The following is a 26,060-nucleotide window of genomic DNA, read 5'->3' as shown; positions in this document are numbered from 1 at the left end:
GGAGGCTGAAGTGGCAGGATTGCTTGAGCCTGGGAGGTTGAAGCTTCAAGAAGCCAGGATCATGCCACTGTACTCCAGCCTGGGTGACAGAGCAAGACCTTGTCTCAAAAAACAAAATAACTGTTCATAGCATTAATAACATTAATATGTTCAAGAAAATTGAGTAGCAAATAGAAAATTTAATAAAGATCTGAAACCCATAGAAATTAATAAAATGAAAAATTTTAAATTAAAAAATATAGTAACTAAATTTAAGAACTCAAAAGCTATATTTAAAAGTTAGATGCAGTTGAAAAGAGGATTAGTGAACTGGAAAACAGGTCAGTAGACAAAATCCAGGCTGCTGCACAAAAGTTAAAAAATGATGGAAAATTCAAAAATAGCATGAGATATATAGGACATGGTGAAATGGCCTAACATACATTATTGTCCCAGAAAGACAGGGGAAAGATGATAAGCAAAGTAATGTTTGAAGTTATGATAGCCAGTAGTTTTCCAAGACTGACAGAAGACATTGTGCAACATATTTAAGAATTTCTATAAACCTCAAGCAGAATAAATACAAAGAGAAGCACACTGAGGCACATCATAGTTATGTCAAACTGCTGAAAACAAAACACAGAGAGAAAATCTTAAAAGTAGTCAGGGTTGATGGGGAAGATGCAATAACTTTAAAAAATGTAGAGATGACTTTCCAATAGAACTTATGAAATTCTTAATGCAGTGGCATAAATCCATAATATATGGAAAGAAGGTAACTGCTAACCTAGAATTCTATACTCAGCAAAAATATTCTTCAGAAGTAGTGAAATAATAACATTTTCAAACAAACAAAAGTGAGATAATTTTTTGCCAGTAGACTTAATGCAGAAAGTCATATAGAAACAAGACAAAGGGAAAGTATTTTTTAAAATATTAACTATTACTATGGCACTGGTTTTGAGAAATACATAAACAAACACCATATTGACTACACAAAACAATAGTATCTGGTAACAATTTAAAAATATATGTAGAATTGAAATATACAAAAACAATAACCCAAAGAATGTGTATGTGTAGGGGCATGAATGGAATTAGAGTCCTGAGGTTCTTGTCCTGTGTAGAAAGTATTAAAAGTACATTTATGCACTGCACAATGTTTCAATCAATGACAGACTACATATACAATGGTGGTACTATAAGATTATGATACTGTACTTCTACTGTACTTTTTCTGTGTTTAGAGATACACAAATGCTAATCATTGGGTTACAGTCGCCTACAGTATTCAGTACAGTACCATGCTGTACAGGTTTGTAGCATAGGATCAATAGGCTACACCAGATAGCCTGGGTGTGATCACGTATACCACATAGATGGTAGGCTATACCACCTAGGTTTATGTAAGTACATTCTATGATGTTTACACAACAATGAAATCACCAAAAAATGCATTTCTAAGAACGTATCCCTGTTGTTAAATGACACATGACTGTCCTAATCTATACTAGATTACAACAGAAGAAAGAATATCTAACGAGCTAATAAAATGGAATAATAAAGCATACTTGATTAATTTGAAAGAATGTAAGAAAGGAGAGAAAAAGAACCTAGAATAGATTCAAATAAAAACAGATTTTGGCCAGGTGCGGTGGCTTATGTCAGTAATCTCAGCACTTTGGGAGGCTGAGGCAGGCGGATCATGAGGTCAGGAGTTTGAGATCAGCCTGGCCAATATGGTGAAACCCCGTCTGTACTAAAAATACAAAAATTAGCTGGGTGTGGTGGCACATGCCTGTTGTCTCAGTTACTTGGGAGGCTGAGGCAGAAGAATTGCTTGAACCTGGGAGGAGGAAGTTGCAGTGAGCTGAGATTGTGCCATTGCACTCCAGCCTGGGCGACAGAGCAAGACTTCTTCTCCAAAAAAAAAAAAAAAGATTTAAACTCAAATATATGGTAATTACATTAAATGCAAATGGTATAAATGGACTAAATATTCAAATTAAAAACAAAGATTGTCAAATGGATAAAAATTATTTTGTAGAAAAATATTAGTAAGGATGCTTTTGGTTTCAGTAATTTAAAAAAAAAACCATCTGTGACAGGCTAGAAGCACTACAGGAGCTTTACTGTTCACTTGAGGTTCTCGGTGCCGCTGGTGCTGTGACTTAGTTTCTCTGCTGCTGTTCTGGCTGAGAGGCCCCATTTTGTTGACCTTGTCCTCCAGTTGACTTTTCTTCAGGTAATAGGATGGCTTTTACTAGCTCTCAGGGCTGCATGCATCCTCATTCACATGCAGGGGAGTAGAGTCATCAAACAGAAATGCCAGGATTCTAATTAAGCCAGCTTGCCTCACAGGTCTCTCACTGAGCCGTTCACTGTGGCACGTATCTGGAGAGACGAGATCACGCTGAGTGGTTCAGGCCTTCCACAGCCCATCCTGGGGTGGGGTCAGTAAGAACAACCATGATAGCAAACACTTATATAATGCCTGCTGTATGCCAGGTTCTGTTCTAAGTACTTAATCCATGGTACATTAACCCTTTTAACTTCATAAACTGTGCCATAAAGAAGCTAAGTCACTTGGCTTAGACAAGGTCACACAGCTAGTAAATGGCAAAATCAGGATTCAAACCTAGTCTGCTGGCTCCAAAATCTATACTCTTATATGTGATGCTATACTGGTCTCTCTCAAGCTCCTCAGATAGACATAGGAAATATGGGACCGTATTAGGGAGGGAAAAGGAGGGAGTAAATCCTGGGTGTTACAGACTGAATATTACTATTTCCCTCTCAAATTCATATGTTTAGACCCTAACCCTCAGTGTGGCTGTGTTTGCAGTTGAGGCCTCTGAGGAAGTAATGAAAGTTAAACGAAGTCATAAGGGTGGAGCTCTGATCATATAGGACTGGTGTGCTTATAAGAAGAGACACCAGATCGAGCAGTGACTCATGCCTGTAATCTCAACACTTTGGGAGGCCAAGGTAGGAGGATTGCTTGAGTCCCAAACCAGCCTGGGCAACATAGTAAGACTTCATCTCTAAAAAAATAAAAAATTAGCCAAATATGGTGATACATACCTGTAGTCCTTCCTAGCTACTTGGGAGGCTGAGGCGGGAGGATTATTTGAGCCCAGGAACTTGAGGCTGCAGGGTGCTCTGATCGCACCACTGCACTCCAGCCTGGATAACAGCAGAGTGAGACCCTGTCTCCTCCCCATAGAACAAAAAAGGAAAAAAAAAGAAGAGCCATCAGAGAGCTCACTCACTCTCTGCGTGCCCACACTGAGAAAAGACCGTGTGAGGACATAGTGAGAAGGCTTAGCTATGCAAGCTAGGAAGAGAGCCCTTAGCAGAAACCAGATTGACTGGCACCTTGATCTTGGACTTCTGATGTGTGAATTTGGTAGTAGTAAGAGAGTCAGAGGGAAAAGCCGGTCCCTGGCTGTGTTTACTTACACACACCACATACCTGCCCCCACACGTGTGACCCGCCCTGGGCTGCTCATTCTGGCTCTGGACCGCGCTGGACTTGTGAGCTGGCTCAGGTGTCTCTGTGGCGCCGTCCTGAGGTAAACCTGCTCAGGTTTCACTGGCCTGAGTCGCTGTAAGTCTAGCTTAGCTTTAAAGGGGAATTTATGGGGTTCTTGCAGTCTGGGATAAGAGGTGGCGGGTGGCATAAGCCCGGTGTGAGGCTGTGAGAGTCAGGCCTGCCATTCCAGAGCCCCCTGCTGAGGTTACGTGCCCTCCCCACCCCCACGGCCATGAATGGCCCAACGTGGCTCCATGCCAGCAGCAGGTCTCCGCTAACCTGGCCCGCCCTGCTGGGCTGTCCACCTTCCTGCTGCTCCTCTTTCAGAAGCCCTCTCCCTGCTGATCTCTGGGCCTCTGGGTTTTGTGAGGAGGGAGAAGAGGGACTGACGAGGCACCCCAGAGGGCAGAAAGGGTTAGGAGATGAACGAGGCCCGGCCCTGCCCCTGCTGTGTGTCCTGTAGCGAGCTGCTCTTCCTCTGGAAATGGGGTTAGCAATACTGGCATGGAAAGAGCCTAGCACTGTGCCTGGCACATAACAGGCACTCCATCAACTTTGGTATCATGGTACATTACTAAATGATGAAAGCAGAGGCCCTGGGAAGCAGGAAGCACTGTGTCTCCTGCCTGTGATCCCTGGGGTGCTCCTGCCAGGGCCTGGCCCTTGGGAAGCCTAGTGGAGCACTCCTGGGGTGCAAAGGGCAAAGCTAGGCTCAGAGAGGGGGCTACCATGCCCATGCTTAGCCTCCCGGGGAAGGGCTGCTGGCATGACCCCATGGGCCTGGAGCTGCCCTTCCAAGGTGGCTGGTACCCACTGCCCAGGAAAACAGGTCTATGCCAGGGGCTGCAGCTGTGTCTTCCTGCCTGTCCAGACATCAGCAGAGGGGCCTTTATCAAAGTGCTGCCTGCCTCACTTGATCCTAAGAGCCAGCCATCCCCTGGAGCTGGGATTCTTATACCCATTTTACAAATGAAGAAACGGGCTCAGAAGGGCGAGGGGGCTATCTAGGGTCAAATGGCTAGAAAGTTAATGGTGGAGCAGGACTTCAACCTAGGTATGTGTGTGACAAAGCTTGTTCCATTCCCCTAAGTCACAGTGTCTGGCATATAGCGGGGACAAAAGTAAACCTGGGACAGGCCTCCCAGCCGCCTACCCTCCTAGCATTTCTAAGCACCTGCTGTGGGCCTGACTGTGTGCTGGAAATGAAGGAATGAGGGGCACATGCCTGGGGGCCAGGTATCTAGGGAGCACACTCACTGTGTGACTAGGACAAGTCTTTCTTCGATTTGTGCCCCTATTTTCTCTTCAATATGTGAAGCCAGTTGGAGAAAATCATGCCTCGGGACACACACTCAGCAGCTCTGGGGCTCCAACATCCCTGTCTGAAGGGTTTCTCAGGCTCGTAGGGGAGGTAGGACTTTCCTTGCACTGAAGGCATCAGCGTGGCAGGAGAGAGTGCTGCAGTGATGCTGTGAATATTTAGAGATAAACCATGGGGAGTATTTGGCATGTGCTGGATGTGCAGAAGGTGCACCTCAGTGGCAGCTATTCGCAGGGATGTTGAGGCCGGGAGCTCAGGCAGTGGGGGAGACCAGGAGAGAAGGCAGGAGACCAAGGGCTGTTCCAGAAGGAGGTGTACTTCTGCTGGGCTCTGAGGGCCCAGAGGGGTTTGAAAGGGTCAGGCCAAACAGGGTAACAAGGATATGTGCCTCAGAGCAGGAAGCATCGTGGACGTGTGAGGTCATACCAGGTGGCTGGGGGAAGCCTAGACTGTAGGGGCCCCAGAGCCAGGCTGAAGACATGTTCGTTCACTGAATGCCCACTAGGAGATGGAAATGCAGGAAAAAGTATGCTCATTTCAAATGTCAAATCCTGTCTCTCTCACTGCTGCAGGAGATCAGGGACTGGCAGATTAATAGCCTAAAAGCCAGCAATCTGTTTTTCTAAATAAAGTTTTATTAGAACACAGGCCCACTCATTTGTTTATGGGTTTTTTTTTTATGGTACAGGGTTAGAGTTGAGTAGTTGTGGCAGAGACTATGTACCCACAAAGCCTAAATCATTTACTTTTTTGCCCTTTATGGAAAAAGCTTACTGACTAGATGGCTGAGTCAGGCAAGTCTGAGCCCTGCACTTGCTGTGTGAGCTTGGGCAAATCGCCTGCCCTCTCTGAGCCTGCCCAGCCAACTCCTAAGGGTTGCAATGAAGCTCACAGGTGATGGCTGCAAAAATGTTTTGTAAACTGTAAAGTGCAGTGCCCTATCACCAGCCCAGTGCCCAACAGGCACTGAAGTCTACTTATGGGTGAACAAGAAGGCGGTCATGATGTAGGCCTGCCTGGACCGGAGCTGCTGATGCTGCCGGGACTGCAAGGAGGCAGCATCTGGGTCCTAGATGCTGAATGCATCATTGTCCACTCTCACGCAGACTTGGCAGGTTTCAGCATAAATTAAAATTCTTGTGGGGAGTCACCTTATATGTGGTGCCACTTTATAGCCAAGTCATTATGGTAATTTGCAAAGCTCTCTGGTGTGTAACTAGAGCTGTTTGCTTCAGATTTGTTGGCTGTGACCTCGTCCAGGCTGCCCCATCCTGCATGTCCCCAAGTTTGGGGGTTTGTCCTTCTGAGTCTAGCCTCAGAGTCATCCAGACCTGCCCTTTCTGGGGACAGCATGCTTCTCTTACAGGTCCCCGTCTCCCTGGCCCAGGCTCAAGGAGAAATAAAAGAAATAATTATCATCACATTACTTTTCAAGCACTAACTGTGAGCTAGGCCCCATGCCAAATGCATTGTGTTCATACTCTCAGTTGTTACCTCAACCTTGGGAGTTAGGTGTTAGCACCATTTTACAGACAAGAAAATGAAGGCTTGATGAGGAAACCAAACCAAAGTCTTACCTAGCTTCCAAAATGCCAATCCAGGCCCTGCTATGGATTTGCTATGTGACTGGGGCAGGCCCTTTCCTTCTCTGAGCCTCAACTTCTTATCTATTAGTGAAATAGATGGCCAGCCAGTCCCAACTCTGACATTCTAAGATTTCTCAGTAACTTGTAAAAGTAAAAACAGGACTCCATCACCATGGAAGTCTCCAAAGGAGCTTTATTTGTGTGGGGAAAGCCAGGCTCAAAGTCTGCTCTTGTCCCCTGTGGCACAGGGTGAGACACAGTTGCTGATGCCAAACGCTTTCTAAGGTACCCCTGCTCCCCCAGCTTTTCCAGAGAAGGATCCATTCATGCTCTCTGGAGATGGAGAGTGAGCAGGAGTGGACCTCCCTCATCTGGGTCTTGTGAAGCCACTGGGGACAGGGAGGCAACACAACAGACAGGAGGCAGTGCCTACATCTTTCCTGGCAGACGTCGGCCCGTGATGGGCAGCAGTGAGTCTCCCCATCTTTCTAGTGACAGCAGCATTTCTGTGACATGTGTTGCAGCGCTGGGTTTCACTTCCAGCTTCTGAGACAGCAGGTATCCTGGAGCAGAGTCTAGGCTTTGAGAGACCTAGCTTTGGGCCCCGCCTATGCCAGCAAGTGCTATATGTCCTTGGGTGGCCACTTGCTGGTTCTGGTGCTCCGTGTCCCTCTGCAAGGTTGGGAGGTTGATGTTTCCACCCAGAGTGCTGTGAGGGTCCTGGCAAGCAAGGGCTTGAATGAGCCTAAAGCACTAAGTGGCACCATACCATGACCTGAGTGGCGCCTCCCTCCCTCCCCAGTGGCTTCACAGTTCCTTCCCTCTCTCCCTCCCTCCCTCCTTCCCTCTCCCTCCCTCCTTCCCTCTCTCCCTCCCTCCCTCCTTCCCTCTCCCTCCCTCCTTCCCTCTCTCCCTCCCTCCCTCCTTCCCTCTCCCTCCCTCCTTCCCTCTCTCCCTCCCTCCCTCCTTCCCTCTCCCTCCCTCCTTCCCTCTCTCCCTCCCGCCTTCCCTCTCTCCCTCCCTTCCTCCTTCCCTCTCTCTATTCCTCCCTCCTTCCCTCTCTCCCTCCCTCCCTCCTTCTCTCCTTCCCTCCCTCCTTCCCTCCCTCCCTCGCTCCCTCCCAAAGCTGGCTTGTTTATTTATTGCAGGAAAACCTTTTACTGTATCCAGAGAAGAAGAAGCTAACAGGCTCTTAGTTTGTTGGGTAAAGACTGTTTCTTCCCATAGAAGAGATAGGTTTGATCGCCACTCAGCCCCTTCTTCCCTGTATGACCTTGGCAAACTGCTTGACCCTCTGAGCTTTTGTGTTCTTCTCTGTTGATGGAGCGGGCTTACCCTCCTGGCAGAATTATTGCAAAGATTAAAGCTCAGACATCATGATGATGGTTCTTCTATTTCCCCAGAGGCTCTCCAACATGACCCTCATTGGAGTCAAAGGTATGGACACTAATTTAGGGATCTCTGGTTACCAGCAGTTGACCAAGAGGCCACAGGATGTGGGCTTTGCAGTCTGGGAGATCTAGGTTTGAACTGTGGCCCTGCCTCTTACAGACCCCCAAGTCTGCTCCAAGGCACAGAATCTTTCTCTAAACCTTGCCTTTCTTATACGGAAAATGGCTGTCCTGCCCCTGCCCCACAGAGATGGTCCCTTGAAGGGCTTGATGGGTGAGGGCTTGGTGAGTGCTGGCTCTCCACCCTTTCTAGGGCCCACCTTCCCCCACTGCACACCGCCTCCTAAGTGCAGGAGGGGAGAAGTAACCCTAGGCCCCCGAGGGGGCTGGTGAGTCCTGGAAGGAAGCTCTGAACCGCACCCCCATTAGAGACTCTGGGAGAAAGACCCCGGTAAAACTGCCCCGTGTGATGATTAAGCTCACTCTGCTCCAAATGCTATTAATGGTCATAAAATTATCCACAGTTTTCTGAGGCCCAGTCCCAGGGTTTGCCTCAATGGGACAATAAAACTGCATGCAGAAACGATTTGGAAAAGGCAAAGACGGCCAAGCGGAGACGGAGTTAAATGAGCGACAGCCTGCTCTCATTAACTCAGGCCATTCACATTTGTTACCAGGGATTTCATTTTAATTAAAAAACAACCCAGTTATTAAAACATAAGCTTGTGAGGAGCTGGCCGGGCAGCAGCCAGGGCCAGTGGGAACAAGCGTTCCTCGCAGCAGGATGGGCCAGGGCTGGGGCTGGGGCTGGGGCTGGGAAGCCAAGTCCTCTCCACAGGCTTGCGTGTGGCTGGGAACCTAGAGGCTCCCATCTGAGCACCTCACTTGCCCTGGGACCTTGCAAGTGTTTGCATGCTTATCCGCAGACTGGCACGTGCTTGGCAAGCTGTACCTGGTGCCCGTCCAGAGCTGTGGCATATGGCAAATTAGCACTGAGTGCCCAGCATCAGCACAGGGATCAGGGATCATTGTGTGCCAAAGGAACTGCCTTGGGGGCAGGCTAGAATTAGGGTTGAGGGACAAGGATCCTTGGAGGTGGGCTCTCTAAAAGGCTCTTCTTATTACATAGCGATTAAGATGTGGGGTTTGGGTCTGACAGACCCGATCTGGAAATCCAACTCAGGCTTCCTGGCTGTGTGTTCTTGGGTGAGTAATTGAACCTCCCCATGCCTCTGTTTTCTCCTCTGTAAAATGAGGGTAGTGAGACTCAGGCCTCCTTTGAGAGGCAGTGAGGATTCTAGGATGAGATAGTGGTGTGGTCCCCGGCCCTTGTCCTGCACAGGCTGCTCAGCAAACGCTGCTCTTGCTGATGTCCTTTTCTTCATGTTCAGGAGTCAGTCGTGTTCAGGGACCAGGTTTTTTCACATCTTAATAGTTTATCTTTCTTGGTGTCAGGCATACTTGGCCTGTCGATCATGAAAGTACAAACATGCAGAGCACTTTGTACTTTCTGAAGTGCTGTTTAACAATAAGAACAATTCTTGGTGCATCCGATAAGTTTCAGCACTGTGCTAGGGACTTCGCACCTCTGTTCTCAAAGCCTCCCAGCATCACTGGGGAGCGGGCGAGACTGGCCCCATCTTCCATGGGGGAAGCAGGGTCTGCCACATGCAGAGATTTGTCTGAGTTATGGAATTGGTTTGGGGCAGAGTAGGAACTCACATTAAGGTCTCTCAGCCCCCCCCCACCAAATTCATGTCCTTTCCTCCCTAGCTTCGCTCTGTGAATGACAGGACAGAAAGTGTAAGAAGATGGAGTTTCGAGGTGTGTATCCCTCATCTGTAGATGAGAAAACTGAGGCCCAGAGAGGGGAAGGAGCTTAGAACAAGCACGCCTGACTCTTTGGTTACATCTTATGTGGTTTTTCGGCACTGTCATGTCAACTGCTTCAGTTAATCTTCCTAGAAACCCACTAGCAGGGCGAGGCAGGGCATGAGACAGGCATGAAAGAATCATGGGTGATAGCGAGGTTTGAGTAATTGCACACTGTGTTTCTACAGTGTAACACAATTTGGAAGACAACGTGGACTGAGCTTTGGTGTTAGCAGTACCAGATGCTGTGTAGTGAGCACCTACTCCTTCACATCCACATGTCAGCGCTGCTCCCTCCAGCCTGTGGGCAGCAGCGTGGCTGAGCAGCCACCCACCCCAGCTGGTGCTCTCACACCTTGCCCTGGGAGCACCGTGTGGTTAACGTGAGGATAATGCCCTGCATGCTCCAAGAGACTGGGAGTTTCTTTTGTTTGTCAGTGTTTCCTGCGGCTAGAGCAGTGTCTATACACAGGAGGTGTCCAGCTTTTGCGTAACAGTCATTTAACTGCCGGAGCACCAGCATCCCCCTCTGAGAATGGAGGATTTGATGATCAATCCTGCTGGTGCTTGTGGGAATTAGATGAGGTATCCTGGTACCTGGCATGCAGCACGGATGTGTGAGTGTTGGCTCTGGGTGCCCTGTCCCTCGCCGTACCCCAGGGACCGTCCTCTCCCCGCACCCCTCTGCAGGCTGCCCCCACTCACTATGCCCCTCTCTCCCTGTCTTTCTCTGCTTAGTGAATGGGAGCTACAGCCTCTGCACCCCGGGCTCGGAGAAGAGCCTGCTGGACCTGGACCTTGCTGAGGGCCCCAGCCCCACCTGCTGCCAGGGCCTGTTTCTCCCTGCAGGAAGCCCACCGCCCCGGGCTCACCCCCAAGCCTGTGAGAGGCTGCTGCATTTCCCCCACCCTAACAGGTAGGTGCCGCCAGCTGCTTTTCGTGGATACTCCCGGGAGGCCCCAGGACCAAGGGCCTCAGGCCTCACCCCCTCTGCTTAGCTGGTGGGACACTTGGGGAAATGGAGGCACGAGGGGGGCCCCATAGCTGAGAAGCAGCTGCTTGGCCTAGACTCTGCACCTCCCGCTTTGCCTTCTGAGAGACACAAGGATGGTTCATTGAGGTGTTTCCCTGTCAAACAAGCAGATGGAGCTTTTCACAGAGAATCAATCATTTCAGAACAGGAAGATTCAGAACAGGGTAGGTTGGGGAGGGAAAGCCCAGCTCAGGCCTTATACAGTGACACACCTCAAACTGCTGATAGGGCAGAGAGGGATTTCTCTGCAATGCCATTTCTGCCCCAGGAGACCATGGCCCGCAGAGCCCTGCTGGGAAACTCCACTCAGCGCCTGCACACTTCCAGTGCCGGCCACCTCTCAAGGGATGCCTGTCATCAGGGTGCACACTGGGCTGACACCCGCCTCCTGCAGCTTCTCCCAGGGTCTCAGCTGTGCCTTTGTCTCAGCCTGTTTTCTGTTGTGTATGACGGAATACCTGGCCCTGGGTAATTCATAAAGAAAAGGAAACTTATTTCTTACAGTTTTGGAGGTTGAGTCCAAGATTGAGGGGCTGCATCTGGTGAGGTCCTTCTTGCTGGCAGGGCTTCTGCAGGGTCCCGAGGTGGCTGAGCACGCTAGCTCAGGTCTCTCTCGTCTTATAAAGCCACCAGTCCCACTTCCATGACCATCCATTAACCCATGAGCGGATTCATCCATACATGAGGCAGAGCCCTCATGACCCAACCCACTCACCTTTTAAAGGCCCTACCTCTCCACACTGCCACATTGGGGATTAAGTTCTAGCATGAGTTTGGGAGGGAACAGATGTTCAAACCATAGCTGCCCTGGTACCCTCTGGTTTGCTGACAGCAGGTCAGTCACAGACAGGCCTCTGTGCATACCAGCTCGGCCCAGCCCCTCACTCGCTGCCTGGGGCTGCTGGCCTGAGGCCTGCTTCACAGACCAGAGAGTGTAAACATTTGCCCAGTTGCTGGTTTGCAGTTTATTCCTTCGCCAGCTGTTTGTGAAGTGCCTGTCACATGCCAGGCACTGTGGTCAGTACTGGGAGCATCTTGTTAATGGAAGCAAAGATCTCCCCTGACGCAGCTTATGTTCTTCAGGAAGCTCCACAGTGGAGAAATTCCTAAACAGAAGGATGCTGTTCTTCCCAAGTGCAATCATTTTCATTTGAGAATTTAGTTCCTTCTGGCTTCTTTGATATTAGTAAGACTTCTGATTTATAGGTGTGTATTAGTTTGTTTAGGCTGCTGTAGCAAATGTTATGGACTGGGTGGTTCCAACAACAGAATTGCACTTTCTCACCATTCTGGAGGCTAGAAGTGCAGGACTGAGGTGCCGCAGGTTTGATTTCTCCTGAGGCTTCTCTCCGTAGCTTGCAGATGGCTGCCTTGTTGCCGGGTCCTCACATGGCCATCCCTTGGCCTGTGCCCTAATTTCTCCTTTTTTTTTTTTTGACAGGGTCTCACTCTGTCACCCAGGCTGGAGTGCAGTGGCACAATGTCAGCTCACTGCAGCCTCCACCTCCCAGGCTCAAGCAATCCTCCCACCTCAGCTACTCCAGCAGCTGGGACTACAGGTGTGCACCACCACGACTGGCTAATTTTTTGTATTTTTTGTAGAGACGGGGTTTCACCATGTTGGCCAGGCTGGTCTCAAACTCCTGGACTCAAGTGATTCGCCTGCCTCAGCCTCCCGAAGTGCTGGAATTACAGGCGTGAGCCACTGCTGCTGGCCCTCATTTCTTATAAGAACACTTGTCCTATGAGAATAGGACTTCACCCTTATGACTTTGTTTAGCATTTGATTACTTCTTTAAAGGCTCTGTCTCCAAACACAGTCACACTGGGTATTAGCGCTTCAGCGTATAAATTTTGGGGGGGACACAAATCAGTCCATAGCAAGGAGCGAGCGTCTTTTAGACTTTGAGCCATGCGTTGTTTAGTGACAGTCAAATGCATTTATCTGCTGGATTCTTCTCTGGAGGCTCCCCAGCGGTATCCAATTTCCCTGGTGAAATTCATTCTATTATCTCTCAAGGTAGAAGCTGTGCTAACCTAGGAAAGGCTGAGGAAGAAGGTCTTTTTTTCTTTTGCTAGAGACAGTCAGAAATATCATTTGTCATTTTTAATGTCATTTTGACAATTTATGGCACAGGAGAGTCTGTATCTAGACTTCTATGCCGGCATCAATCAAAGTTGCTGTGCCCCCCACACTTTCCCTATTAAAGTGGTTGAATTTGAGCTGACACTTTCATATGCCCTCATTTTCCTAAGGGAAAACAGACCTACAGCCCCTGTCCCACACCTGATCCAAATTCCATGCCTTCCCCTGACTGCCCCATGGCCTTGGGTTGGGGGCCCCTTCTCTCCACTCTTGGTGCCTGACTGCCCCTCCCAATCTCAGGATCCTGCAACTAGCGCCGGGGCTCCTGTGTCAGCTGCCTCCTTGGCTCCAGCCTAACTCTCGAATACTGATAAAAATAGCCCCGGCTTGCTGAGTGACTCCTGCATGTGCACATTCTCTCATTCAGTCCTCACAGTCCCAGGAGGCCCAGACCCTGCGGCTAATAGAAAACGATGGTGGGGTGCTTGCTGTGCACCGCATCCCAGGCCAAGCGCTTTTTATACATGAATGCTCTCAACTCCCCACTGCCGTTGAGTGGAGAAACTGAGGCCAGAGAGGCTAGGTAACTAGTCCTGCTCACCAGAAATCTATCTGCCCCTCAGCAGAATGCGGATGTTCTCTCAGGGGACTGGTCCACAGAATCCCCTACTGGAAGGGGAGCTGCCCCAAGGTGGGGGATCTGGTCTTCCCACATCTTCAGCATCACCCAGCAGAGTGAAAAGCCTGTTGAATGAAATCCCTGAGCTTCCTCAGTTCCTAAGCCCGCAGAGGCATGAGAGCTAAGACTACCTCTCTCCTGAGTCTCTGCTGGAGATAGACTGATTATCCCAGTCTCAGTAGCTCCCTTCCAGGCTCCAGGATTATGGACAGAAGAACACATGCATCTCTGATACTTACAACATTGACACTGTAAGGACCGTAATGATCATCAGATGAGATCATTCCATAGGCAAAGCTGGGGCCCCTGTCAATATACTGAGTGTAGGGAAATCTCAACCTTCAGATTTACACAGATCCAGATTCCAGCTCCTGCTCCATCACTGCCTTGCAGGCTTGGGCAGGTCGCTTCAGGGTTTGTAAGTGTAAAACAGATGGCAGAATCTCCCGTGAAGCACGTAGTCCTGTATTCAGCAGATACTTACGACCATGTCTTCTGCTGCGCTAGAATTGCATGAGACGGCCCTTGGGAAGGTGCCCGGCACATGCAGCTGCTCAGCAGTTGTTGGCTGTGTCTAGAGACCCAGACTTGCAGTCTCTAGAGACATGATGGGAGTTCCCCGTGGTGCACAGGGCTCAGCGGCAGAGCCAGGCTGGAAGCTTCCCCGGCCTCACAGCAGGTGAAGGAAGGGAGGCGGTACTGCCTCAGTGCATATGGGCTGCCACCAAACACCAAGGCCTGAGTCACCCCTCCCCACCTGATGCTGTGCAAGGTCTTGCTGTCAGCCTCAGTTGCTTGGGTAACTCAGTCACAGAAGCTACCACTCTTCTCTCCTCTTGGTGTTGGTTGATTTACCTGAAGCCACGTTCAACGGACTGCTCCAAACAGATGTTTTCCTGGCCGAACTCCTGCCCATGCCTGCCTTTGCCAGAGCCCAGGATCACAGCCCACTGAGGAGCAGCTCTGCTTTTATTGATTGATTGATTGAGATGGAGTCTCACTCTGTCGCTAGACTGGAGTGTCGTGGCTCCATCTCGGCTCACTGCAACCTCTGCCTCCTGGGTTCAAGCAATTCTCTTACCTCAACCTCCCAAGTAGCTGGGATTACCCAGGTGTGCATCACCATGCCTAGCTAATTTTTGTATTTTTGTAGAGACAGGGTTTTACCATGATGGCCAGGCTGGTCTCAAACTCCTGATCTTAGGTGATCCACCCACTTCGGCCTCCCAAAGTGCTGGGATTACAGGCATGAGCCACCACGCCAGGCCTGCTTTTATTTATTTATTTTTTAAGCTCCATAAAGTTACTACTTTTCCATCAGGTCTTTAAGATACTCTGAGCTTTCTGTTGGCAGTGGTGGGTGCAGTGTGCCCAGCCCTGGGGAGGGGGATGCATGTTTGCTGTTCGTCTTGGATTCAGAGCTCCTTCTGACTCCACCTAGTGGTCGCTTAGATTAGGGTTCTTGGGCCGGAAGAGGTCACTAGGTGTAGTGGAGAAACAAACAGAAAAGCTCTTCCCCTTTCCCTTCATTCAGGGGGAGCTTCAGGTCAGTTCTATGGGGAAAAAATGCCCACACTCCAGAGAAGGGGAATGGAGGTTCTGTCCAGGCCGGGTCCCCGCTTGCTGCTGTGTGCTGGCTTTCAAGCCTTGTGCCCTCTTGGCTCCTTTCCCACTTGTGTGTGATGCAGTCACAATGTGAGGGCCTGAAATCCTGGGACCCCTCAGAAGCTTTTCCTTGGTTCCTCCTGAGATGCCCCCACCAGGACTGCACTTCAGACTTCCCCATGCACGGACGTTAGCAGTGGAAAGGCCAGACTGCTTGGGCAAAGCGTCGTAAGAGTTAGCATTGGTAGAAGTTAAACTAGATTACAAAAATTAGGAAAGACTTAGGGACATGTAAGTGGAATTTAATACACTCCAGACCTGGGTGTTCCTCAGAATGCCAGCCTCAGCCTTCTTCCTGCAGAACTCACTAGAAGGCCACGAGGAGGGAGCCACTTGGGAGGCAGGATGGTGTGGCATCCACGGCTGGGTGGGGTGCTGGGCTTTGGTAAAAGGATGCAAGGTCTTCCTTCCTGATGTTCTCACCACATTCACCTGTTCAGCCCGTTCCCCGCCCCCCCCCCCTTTTTTTAAGAGATAGGGTCTTGCTTTGTCACCAGGCTGGAGTGCATGTCATGATCTTGGCTCCCTGCAGCCTCCACCTCCTGGGCTCAAGCAATCCTCCTACCTCAGCCTCCCAAGTAGCTGGGACTACAGGTGCACGCCATCACACCTGGCTAATTTAATTTTTTTTGATAGAGATGGAGTCTCACTATGTGGCCCAGGCTGGCCTCAAACTCCTCTCAAACAGTCCTCTCGCCTTAGCTTCCCAAAGTTCTGGGATTATAGGCGTGAGCCACTGTACCTGGTCTCCTGCCTCTTCTTTCCCTCCCCAGCTCTCCTCCTCTTCCTCTCTCTCCTCATTTTCCTTCACACTCTGCCTTGCTTTCCAGACAACCAATCTGTAGATGCTGTTTCTCTGCCTGCAGCACTCAGCCTCTGTCTCCTGCCCTGGGCTTGTCTGTCCCTCTATCCTCAGCTTCCTTGCCTTCCCCCGCTGGGGCCTTCCCTCCGTGGAGTGCCCAGCCTCTTATGACCTCTCTGGCCTCTGTCTTCCAGGTCTCCGAGACTCCAGGCCACATATGTGAACGGCAGCCTCCCAACCACACAACACATCAAGCAGGAGTCCCTACCTGACTACCAAGCCATGGCAGAGGCCCGCACCTCCCTGTCTGCCCACTGTCGGGCCCCGCTGGCCACTGGCTTGCATCCAGACCTGGACCTCCCGGGCCGAAGCCTTGCCAGCCCTGCGCCTTCCTGCTACCTTATGGGCAGTGAACCCAGCTCTGGCCTAGGCCCCCAGCCTGAGGCCCACCTCCCCGAGGGCAGCCTGAAGCGCTGCTGCCTCTTGGGCCTACCCCCGACCTCCTTGGTCTCCTCCTCACCCTGTGCCTCCTCCAATGTCACCTCCATCATCCGCTCCTCCCAGACATCTCTGGTCACCTGTGTGAATGGACTCCGGAGCCCCCCTCTGCCAGGAGACTTGGGGGGTCCTTCCAAGCGGGCCCAGCCTGGCCCTGCATCCACGGACAGCCACGAGGGCAGTTTGCAACTGGAAGCCTGCCGGAAGGCGAGCTTCCTGAAGCAGGAGCCCACAGATGAGTTTTCAGAGCTCTTTGGGACTCACCAGCAGGGCCTGCCGCCCCCCTATCCCCTGTCACAGTTGCCACCTGGCCCAAGCCTTGGAGGCCTGGGGCTGGGCCTGGCAGGCAGGGTGGTGGCCGGGCGGCAGGCGTGCCGCTGGGTGGACTGCTGTGCAGCCTATGAGCAGCAGGAGGAGCTGGTGCGGCACATCGAGAAGAGCCACATCGACCAGCGCAAGGGTGAGGACTTCACCTGCTTCTGGGCGGGCTGTGTGCGCCGCTACAAGCCCTTCAACGCCCGCTACAAGCTGCTCATCCACATGCGGGTGCACTCGGGCGAGAAGCCCAACAAGTGCATGGTGAGTTCTCGTCGGCCGCCAGGCCTCACCCTAGCCCCTCGGGCAAAGCCGCACCCACCCCAGTGCCCTAGGTGAGCCACCTGGGACTCCCCCCTCGGGCTGGCTGAAATCCCTGTGGTGGAGGAGGGAAAGACCAATGCTGTAGATGTGACCACTGGTCAAGACAGTCAGTGCCCCGTCACTTGGGCACCATGGCAGAGGGGCCCCTCACACTCAGCAGGTGCCCAGTCCCCCGCCCTGAGGCATTAGATGTATCTTGGCACGCCACAAGTCCCGGTGCTGTGTGCACATGTGATTGGAGATCAAAGCTGGTGTGGCCAGCCTCTCGTTTTATGTGTTTGTGCTCCATGTCCCACCCGCTGGTGGCCAAATGAGATGTGGAGAACAGGCTCTCCTCCAGTGCTGGGCCCTCACCGGTATCCATCCTCGTGAGGTTCCCTGGCATTCTGGTGCTGCCTTCAGCCTTGGCGTCCACCAAGGAATGGTGGGGCCTCATAGGCACCTGGCTCGAGAGCTGCGGGTCCCCAGGGCAGGCTTTGGGCTGGGGCCCAGAGTTACCAGCTAAGGCCGTGGCTAGTACCAGCAGTGTTCCTCTGGAGCTGAGACAGGTTCCTGGGCACAAGCATTATGTGTATGTGTATGTGCACACGCACACGCGTGCGTGCGTGCGCGCGCACACACACACACACACACACACACACACACATGCATATTAACTGTGGACACCCAGGCCTCTGGGCCTTCTGATGGGTCATTTCTGTGATAGGTCATTTCTGCCCTGTCTGTAGGGGGAAAACCGTCAGAGGCTAGGAGAATAGTCTTACTCCCTGATACCCTCAGCCTAACTGCTGTGCTACCCCTGAGGCCCAGCCCTCCCACCAGGAGAGGTGCCTGCCCAGGAATGGCAGAGCTGGACCTCAGGGTATGCTTGGTGATGAGAAGCATAGGCCACCAAGGCCACCGCTCAGCCAGCCTGACCATCAGGGCAACAGCATGGCTGGTGTGCTGGGGCTCGTGCCATAGCCAAAGTCAAGCTGTTTCACACTCATACATTGACACTGTCACTGGACACCCCCTCATGGAGTGCTGGGTCTGGGAAGGGATGTAATGTCCCCACTCAGAGTCCAGAGTGACATTGTAGGGGCCAGGAAGGAGGCAGGATACATTGGCAGTCAGCAGCATAAACTCTATCCTGGGGCAGGGTGCTTGCCCCTGGGCCCCACCCACCTGTGGAGCTGGGAGTTGGGCATCCAACAGGATCTGCTTCTGTAGCTTCAGGAGGCTGGATCTTGAAGGAGGAGAAAGAGTTTGCTTTGTAAACAAGTGAGCAGCAGTGAATGGCTTGTGCCAAGGGGAGGCAGGAGGAGGAAGCCTGTGGTTAGCGCTCGGGTGTGTGGAACGGCGCTGGGGAGAGTCTGCATTGGGCAGGCTGAGACTTTGACTTTACTGTGTGCCTTTGGGCTGAGAGGATGCTGGAAAGAGGCCTGGGGGCTGGGCCAGCCCCTGGTGATACCCTGGCTTGTTTGGGGTCCTGTGACACATGCCCTTTCCTGGAAGGAGATGACCAACAGACAGCACATAGACCAGGTCAGGGCTGCAGGGAGACAGCTGGGCCCGCGTGTCTGCCCGAGACCCTGGAGCTGACAGCTGCTGAGCCGTTCTCCTTTTTCTCTCCTGTGGGTGAGCCGGTGGGTACCTGTGGGGACCTACGTGGGGGCTCTGTGGCCCGAAGGAAGACTCCGCAGGACACTGGCTTACACCTGGCTTCTGCCTGTGGTCAGTGGTCTTCTCACAGTGGGGCCTCTGTGTGGAACCAGAGCAGGCAGAGGAGTCTCCATGCCGGACATTCAGGAACTTGGAGGGGATCTGGGCCTTCCCAGCCCACTTTCTAGCTTAGGAAAAAGGGCCCAGAGAGTGGTCAGAGGGGCCTGGATTACTCGGTGCAGACTCACGGTCTCTCTCTCCAGGGCCAGGCTGCCAGGATCTCACTTGATTCCACAGACTCCACAGGACACTGGCTTACACTGACTCAGGCCTGGCTCTGGGGACCCAGACCTGGACCTGTGATGGCCCTTGCCCTGGGGACACTCATGCCCAGGGATGGGTGGGAGATGAGTGGCAGGTCCTGGGATGGAGTTTGCTTAGGCCCAGGGAAGGAAGGCTCACAAGGGCTTCATGGAGGAGGTGTTAGCACGCTGCGTCTACACTCACCTGTCAGTATTATTTAATCCTTACAAGTCCTGCAAAACCAAGGGTTTTTACAGATGAAGAAACAAAGGTTCAGCAGGGTCTGGCCAGCCTTCCACTTGCTCCCGTGAGAACACTTGTTCTTACCTCTTCCAGGGTTTAGGATTGTGGTGATGATAATACCAGCAAGCAGCTTCCGAGTACAGACTGCGCAGGTGCTATTCTAGGTGATAACTCCACCTGGTCCTCAACACAACGCTGTGGGGTAGATACTGTGAACTCGCATTTCACAGATGAGGAAACTGAGGCTCAGGAAGATTTCATAATTTGCCCCAGATCACACAGCTAGTTGGAAACAATCAATAACAACAGTTATAATAAGAATAAAGGCTAAGAATTATAGTGGTAATAAAAATAACTTGCTCAAGGCTACACAGCTGGTAAGCACTGGAATGGAGCTTGAGCCAACATCTTTCTAATCCGCAGTGCTCTTGTTTGTGTAGATCTGTTAAGCTGACTATTCTCTGGGCTGTTAGGGCCGGCCCTGCTGGGTGCCACCATCTGGAGACAGCAGCAGTGATCTGGGCTTCGGAGACTTCTCAGAGCCTCCTCTGGGATCCTCTTGCCTGCGGTGGGGTGGGCATGCTCCCCCTCCTCCATGATGCTGGCACAGTGGGCAACCCAGGGAAAGGGGTGGGCCTCAACCAGCACCCAGATAAATCTCCCTTCCCTGTAAAATTATTAATTTCTCATGACAGGCCTCTGCTACCATGCACTGTATTAGACAAAGGAATTTTGGAACCAGAGCCTCTGGAGAACAGGAAATAGATGAGACATTTTGATTGAAGAGTAAATGGCCCACTAAAATAGCAGTTAATCCTTTTATTATCTTTCCAGCAGCCGTTTCCACAGTTCTTTCATGAGGTAAGCCTCCCCCACCCCACCCGACTGGAACACTCGCGTTCTCGCAGCTGGCTTACATTTAGCCAGTGGAGCCTCTGCTCCGGCACCAGGCAGGCCTCGGGGTGCAAAGAGGAGCCCAGCTCCCCTCTGCCTGGGCATCTTAGTCCTTAGGCTGAGCGTGGGACTGGGACTCACTGGACCCCAGGGTCAATGGCACAGTCCATCCCCCACCCTACCCTCTGCACGGCCCATCCATGCTGTCCAGAGGAAGCTCCCTAATCTTTTTGCAATATCCTGTTATGTTTCTTACGTTGCCCGAGTTGTCTCAGCCTTATTAAATGTGGGGCTTCATCTGTGTTACGATAACAAGGTTACGCTTCCAACCCAAATACTGACGCGACGCCTCCAAGACGTTAACTTTGAACAGATTAGTCTCGTGCTTTCTTAGGTTGGTTCTCCCAGACGGCCGGAATTCTGATTGTCTGAGACTGCAGAAATTAGTAGACTGTAGCTTGCTTTTCTTCACTTCATGAAGGAGAGAGGCAGAGTGAAAAGGAAAACTCGTGACAATACCCTTCTCTACCTTGGGTTTTATAAAACAGCAATAGTCATGAGAAGAGTTCCTTCCTTTGGTGAAGAGTTTTACCAAAACTGTGAGCACAGTCCAGAAGGCATGTGCAGAGGTGAAAAGCCCAGGTCTGGAGTCCCACAGACCTGGGACCCAGCCTTGTTTAGTCACTCGGCAGCTGTGTGGCTTCGTGCGGGTGACTTACCCTTTCTGAACCATATAGCATACTCAATTGCATAATGCAGCAATAATAGTACTCGGCTTTTAGGGTTGTGATTAGGGCTAAAAGAGATGAAAAGAGATGACAGAAAGGAAGGTGCTTCCTTCCCCATCACTCTTCAGCATTGATCTCAGGTGATGTGTACAGTAGCCCTGGGGCTTACAACAGGGCTATTTACAGCTGATTTACAGATGAAACTGTGGCTCAAGAGAGCCAGTCGATGGATGCCAGAGCCTGGACTTGAGGATCTAGCAGCCTCTGCTGTCAGTGGGGTGGGCTGGGCAGTGTGTGGGCAGTTGCTTGGGCAGGGCAGTTGCTTGGGCAGGGCAGGCACTCCAATCTTGCCATTCGCTGTCTGCAGGGATCCCTGATTCTTTGTATCTTGTTCATTGACAGTCACTTGCAGATCACCTGCTCTGAGTCAGACAGTATCTGCGAGGGGACCTGGAGCCAGGCCGGGGCAGCTGGACCTGTGGCACAGGAGGCCCATGTGTGTCCTCCCAGTCCTCATGAGCTGCTGCAGTCTCAGGCTGGGCTTTCATCCTGCCCAGCTTCCTCTGGCCACTGCAGCTACATTGGCCACTGGTCACCATTCCTTACGTCCCTCTCCACTGTTTGCCAGGCTGTCCCAGGTGCCTTTGAACTTAGGGCCAGAGAAATCTATCTGGTTGAAAGCTGAGTATTATGGATTGGCCTTAACTAGCCAAGGAACTCAGAACACTAGTCACCTGGCTGGACCTCCTGGGAGGGCCTTGCCCTTTTAGCCTGAGCCAAATTTAGTCATTCCCCGTAATCCTGGGGCTTCTGGCTCTCCCTTTTGCCTTGTCCCAAACCTTTACCGCCCTTCCTCAACCCCACAACCCCTGAGAAACAAAACCCTGGGTGCTGGGTGGGACAGGAGAGGTAGAGTTGCTCCTTACTGAGATTCAGAGATTCTTTTATCCTGGCTCAATGCAAGCCAGTCCCTGTCTATTGTTTTGACCACCCTGCTGGGCATGGTGGTACATGCCTGTAGTCCCAGCTACATGGGAGGCTGAGGCAGGAGGATCACTTAAGCCAGGGAGTTTGAGGCTATAGTGAGCTATGATCATATCACTGCACTCCAGCCAGGGTTACAGAGCAAGACCCTGTCTCAAAAACAAAAACAAAAACCTTTGAGGCCCAGAGAAGCCAAAATAATTCCCAAAATCACACAGTCTGCCAAGTGGCAGGAGGTAGAGACCAACCATATCTTCTAACCTGCCCAGCCAATGTTAACTGGAGAGAGGTTTGATTGGGGTTCTGGCCTCATATCCCATGGGATATCCTGAGGGAGAAGAGAATTAATATATTCTGAGACATAGTATGTGTAGCCATGAATTACTGTCCTCATTTTACCAAAGAAGAAAGTTTCTGATGTTCGCAGGCAACGTGGCTTGCTCTGTATGACCAGGCTCAACTGCCTGGCCCATTCTAATGGGACACACTGCCTTCTACTCATCCACCTTTGCCCAGCCTCTTCCTTTGGCAGAACAGAGTCACCTCTGTGCTTTTCAAATCACAGTGGGTACAGTCCCTGGGCATCTGCTGCCCTCTGCCCCCTGCCCAGCATCTTGAGACCAGCCCTGCGGGCTTGAGCATTGTAGGGCCAGCAAACACCCCTGACTTGTTGCAACATCTGAGGCTCATCCCAGGGAATTATCCAGGACCTTGAAATTGATGAGTGGCAGGTCTGCCAGTTCATCCCATCACATGCAGACAGAGAATAGGGAAGACGGACCCAGAGAGAGTGGTCGGGGCCCAGGATTGCACAGCAAGTGTGCATCTGTGGGCAGCCAAAGTTCCCTGAAGGGGCTGATAAACAAAGTTGGGTAAAGTTTAGGCTGTGGGAAAGTAAGCCTCCAGTTAGGAAATAATCATCCCCCTGAAACACTTTCCTCACTTTGTTGAGGCTTTCCTGTGTGCCAGGCCTGGTGCTAGGAGCTGGTGTGCAGAGATGAAGATGATGTGATGTGTGAGACTTCTGGCATTGTGGGCAGAACACTGCCTTTGAATCTTGGGATGTTATTGCTGGATGATGGAGGGAGGGAGGGGAGCCAGGAGCTGAGGTTTTGTGGCCTGGCTTTTTAAGCTTGGCCAGGTTGGTCAAGTGGGGGCGGGATCATTATTGAGATGCTTGTCGGGTGATTTTCAGTTTATGTAGTGCTTCCACGCACATGATCTCAGCCCTCAGAATATTCACGGAGACTGGAATTATGATCCCCATTTTACAGATGGGGAAAGGACAGTCCTGTTCTGGCCCAAGTTCAGGTCCCAAATGCATGATGGGGTCAGATTCAAACCCAGGTCTCAATCTGACTCCAGAGACTGTATGCTAGCCATGACCCCAAGCCACCTCCCAGGCACAGAATCATCAGTCTGTTTACAAATATTGAGAGAATATCCAGATCTGAAACTCATTCAGCAAGCTGTCACCATGCACCTGCTGTGGGCCCTCTGGCTGGGCCCTGGGATCACAGAAGGGAATCAAATTCTGTCTGGTCTCAAATCCTGTCTTGGCCCTTAGCCAAGTGGAGAAGTTAATGGATATTGCATGTAACTATTTTTCTCAAGAAGCCAGCACCCTAGTCACCTTGAGAGCCTGTTGCCCACTGATTGGATTGGTCCTTTGTTCTGTCTTGGAGTAGAGAACACCTCGTGTTGAAAAGTAAAACATTTCACTCTCCTTAAAATAAATAAGTCACCTGGAAATAAGCTCCCTTCCTGGAGGCTGGGGTTTCTGGTCAAATCAAAAAGCTGCAAAATGGAACCTGTTTTAAAACCCTTGCCCTGGAGAATTCTGCTGTAAATGAGCCCAGAGAGGCCAAATGGCCCCACCAGCTCAAGCTGCCAAGTCTACCCTCAGCTCGCCTCAACTCAGTCCAGGACTGTTTTGGGCAAAGGCAGCTTGCAAGTTGGCATCTAGAAGTGTCCTTGTTAATGATTCTTCCTGGGATCATGTCGCTTCTCATGTCTACCCTCATTATTAGGTGGGGAAGCTGAAGCCCAAAGAGCAGGTGCCACGGCCCCATGTCACTCAGTGCATTAACAGCAGCCCAGGGATGCCTGTTTTATTTCTTCCTGCCCTGAAGCTCCCTCTCCTCCTGAACTCCTAGAGAGTCTTTGCATTCTCTAGGTCTTTTAAATCCTTTGGGTCTTGGTTTTTGGTGATTCCTCTGTCTAGAATGCTCTTCCCAGCCTGGCAAACTCTCATACATCCTTCATCACCCAGTTCAGTGCTCTCTCCTGAGCTTCCCCTTTCTCTGTGCCTCCTTTTCTCCCAGCATGTGTTTCACGGTGTCCGACTGTGGTTCCTGAATGACCAAGTGTCTGGGGGACCACGTGACCTTTGGCGCCTGGCCTGGCCTTCGTTGTCGGGGAGCTGAGTCCACTCCCTAGGGCGGAGGCCCTGCCCTGTGATCATCTGTTCTCTCTGTTCCAAGGCTGTGTGAGGTTGCCCGGACACTGTCCTCCTGAGTAGCTTCCTATGAAGTTACAACATTGACGGGACCTTAAAGATTGTCATGTCCACCCCCTAATCTGATGCTTGAAGTTTTTCTGCAAGAAAGCCTGAATCTGAAACCTAGCCTTGCTGCCCCTCAGCTTGTGATTGTGTACAAGGATAACTTGACTTCTATAGGGCTCGGTTTTCTTACGTATGAAATTGGGGTAAATAGGACTGTTGTGGGGCTTTGGTGAGAAACTAGACAATGGCACACAGTAAGAATACCAAGATGGTTTTGGCTGTTCTGGACAATTTGCATTTGCAAAAGAGGAAAGGGGAAGTCTAAAATGGATAGTGGCTGTTCAGTCATGAATGTCCCTAAAGAAACAGAAAAGGCTGTTGGAAGTCCCAGCTCTACCATGGGCTAGCTCTGTGACCTTGGATGTGTCACTTGGCTGTGCTGAGCCTCAGTTTCCTGCGCTGTGAAATGAGATAATGCCTAGCACTCTGAGGCTGCAGCAGTGCTTAGTAGGGGCCCAATAACATGCCAGTGCCCTTTCTTCTCTTGAGCCCACGGTTTAGCTCCACAGATCTTGGCGTACACTGGGATGCTTTTCCTCCTCCCCTATTTTAGGAAAGCGAACGTGGGGTGCTTGGGCTTCACAAGGAGAGGCTTCATGGAAGCCAGTGTCCTTCCAATTCTCTGGCCTTGCAATTAGGTCAGAGCCTCGTCCACCACCAGCCACTGTGCAAAGGGGAGACTGAGTACCCAGACGGAAATAACTTGCCTGGGGAAGGACAAGAGGCACTGGGGATAGGTGGAGTTGGAGACTCATCCCGGCTTTGCTGCTCACAGCTGTGCAGCCTTGGACAAGGCACTCCACTCCAAAGACCGTTTATGCATCTGTAAAATGGGAGCTGTGATGCTCACCCCAGATGTTTCTGCGGGGGGTGGAGGGGCAGTGCTCTGCTCTGCAGAGGGGCATTGTTACCCTAGTCAGGGCTGTGGGGCTCAAACTGAGTCTCTGACTCCCGGGCCAGTACTCCTGCCTGCAGCCAGGCCTCTGAGTAGAGAGGGCACTGTCACAGATATGTTCCCCTGGTTAGATTCTTCCTCGAGAGTGGAACTTGTTGGCTATGTGCTCCCCAAATGTAGTTCCTGGCCTTGAGGCCTCAGCCTGCAGCTTTCCCAGACACCCTCCTTCCCTGCTCCACAGCCCACGCCCATCTCGCTTCCACCTCCATCCCACCCCACCCTGGTTCACCCCTATTCCCCATCCCCCATCTCTACTTATCTCCATCCCTGACTCCCCCCGGCCCCCTGCCACCCCTTTCCCTTCTGATTTAAATTCTGAGCCAGGGTGGAGAAAAGGCTAAAGACGTAGGACAACCACTGAAGTTCAAATCCCTTGCTCTGTCCTTAACCAGCTGTGAGACCTCAAAACAAGTCACGTGGCTTCTCTGAGCCTTGGTTTCCTGTCTGCGTGGAGGGGAGGGTGTTGTAAGAACTAGATGAGATCATATATGTGCAGCGCTTACCTCGTGCCTGGCGCGTATTAGATGCTTGAAAACAGGAGCCCTTGTTCCTTCCCCTCCTCCCCAGTTTTTGACGTCATTAGTCCCAAGCTCTCACAGGGAAGAGAATTCCCGGGAGCACCAAACTTGAGGGAACAGGAGTGCTGGCCAAGTTTTG

The 26,060-nt window shown here is 51.3% G+C and overlaps 1 protein-coding gene across 2 annotated transcripts in view; it reads left to right on the top strand.

The window, feature by feature from the left end:
* Positions 1-26,060, top strand: part of GLIS1 (GLIS family zinc finger 1) — a 242,227-nt gene that overhangs the window by 129,602 nt on the left and 86,565 nt on the right. For both annotated transcript variants that reach the window (XM_074380854.1, XM_039474045.2), the window contains 2 exons: positions 10,423-10,600; positions 16,144-17,026. In XM_074380854.1, the coding sequence (XP_074236955.1) occupies positions 10,423-10,600; positions 16,144-17,026 (1,061 nt within the window). The remainder of the gene's footprint in view (positions 1-10,422; positions 10,601-16,143; positions 17,027-26,060) is intronic.

Source organism: Saimiri boliviensis, chromosome 11, assembly GCF_048565385.1.
Source record: "Saimiri boliviensis isolate mSaiBol1 chromosome 11, mSaiBol1.pri, whole genome shotgun sequence".
In the NCBI taxonomy this organism is placed as follows: Eukaryota; Metazoa; Chordata; class Mammalia; order Primates; family Cebidae; genus Saimiri; species Saimiri boliviensis.
The sequence above is the reverse complement of the archived record's forward strand: the minus strand, read 5'-3'. Positions and strand labels throughout refer to the sequence as shown.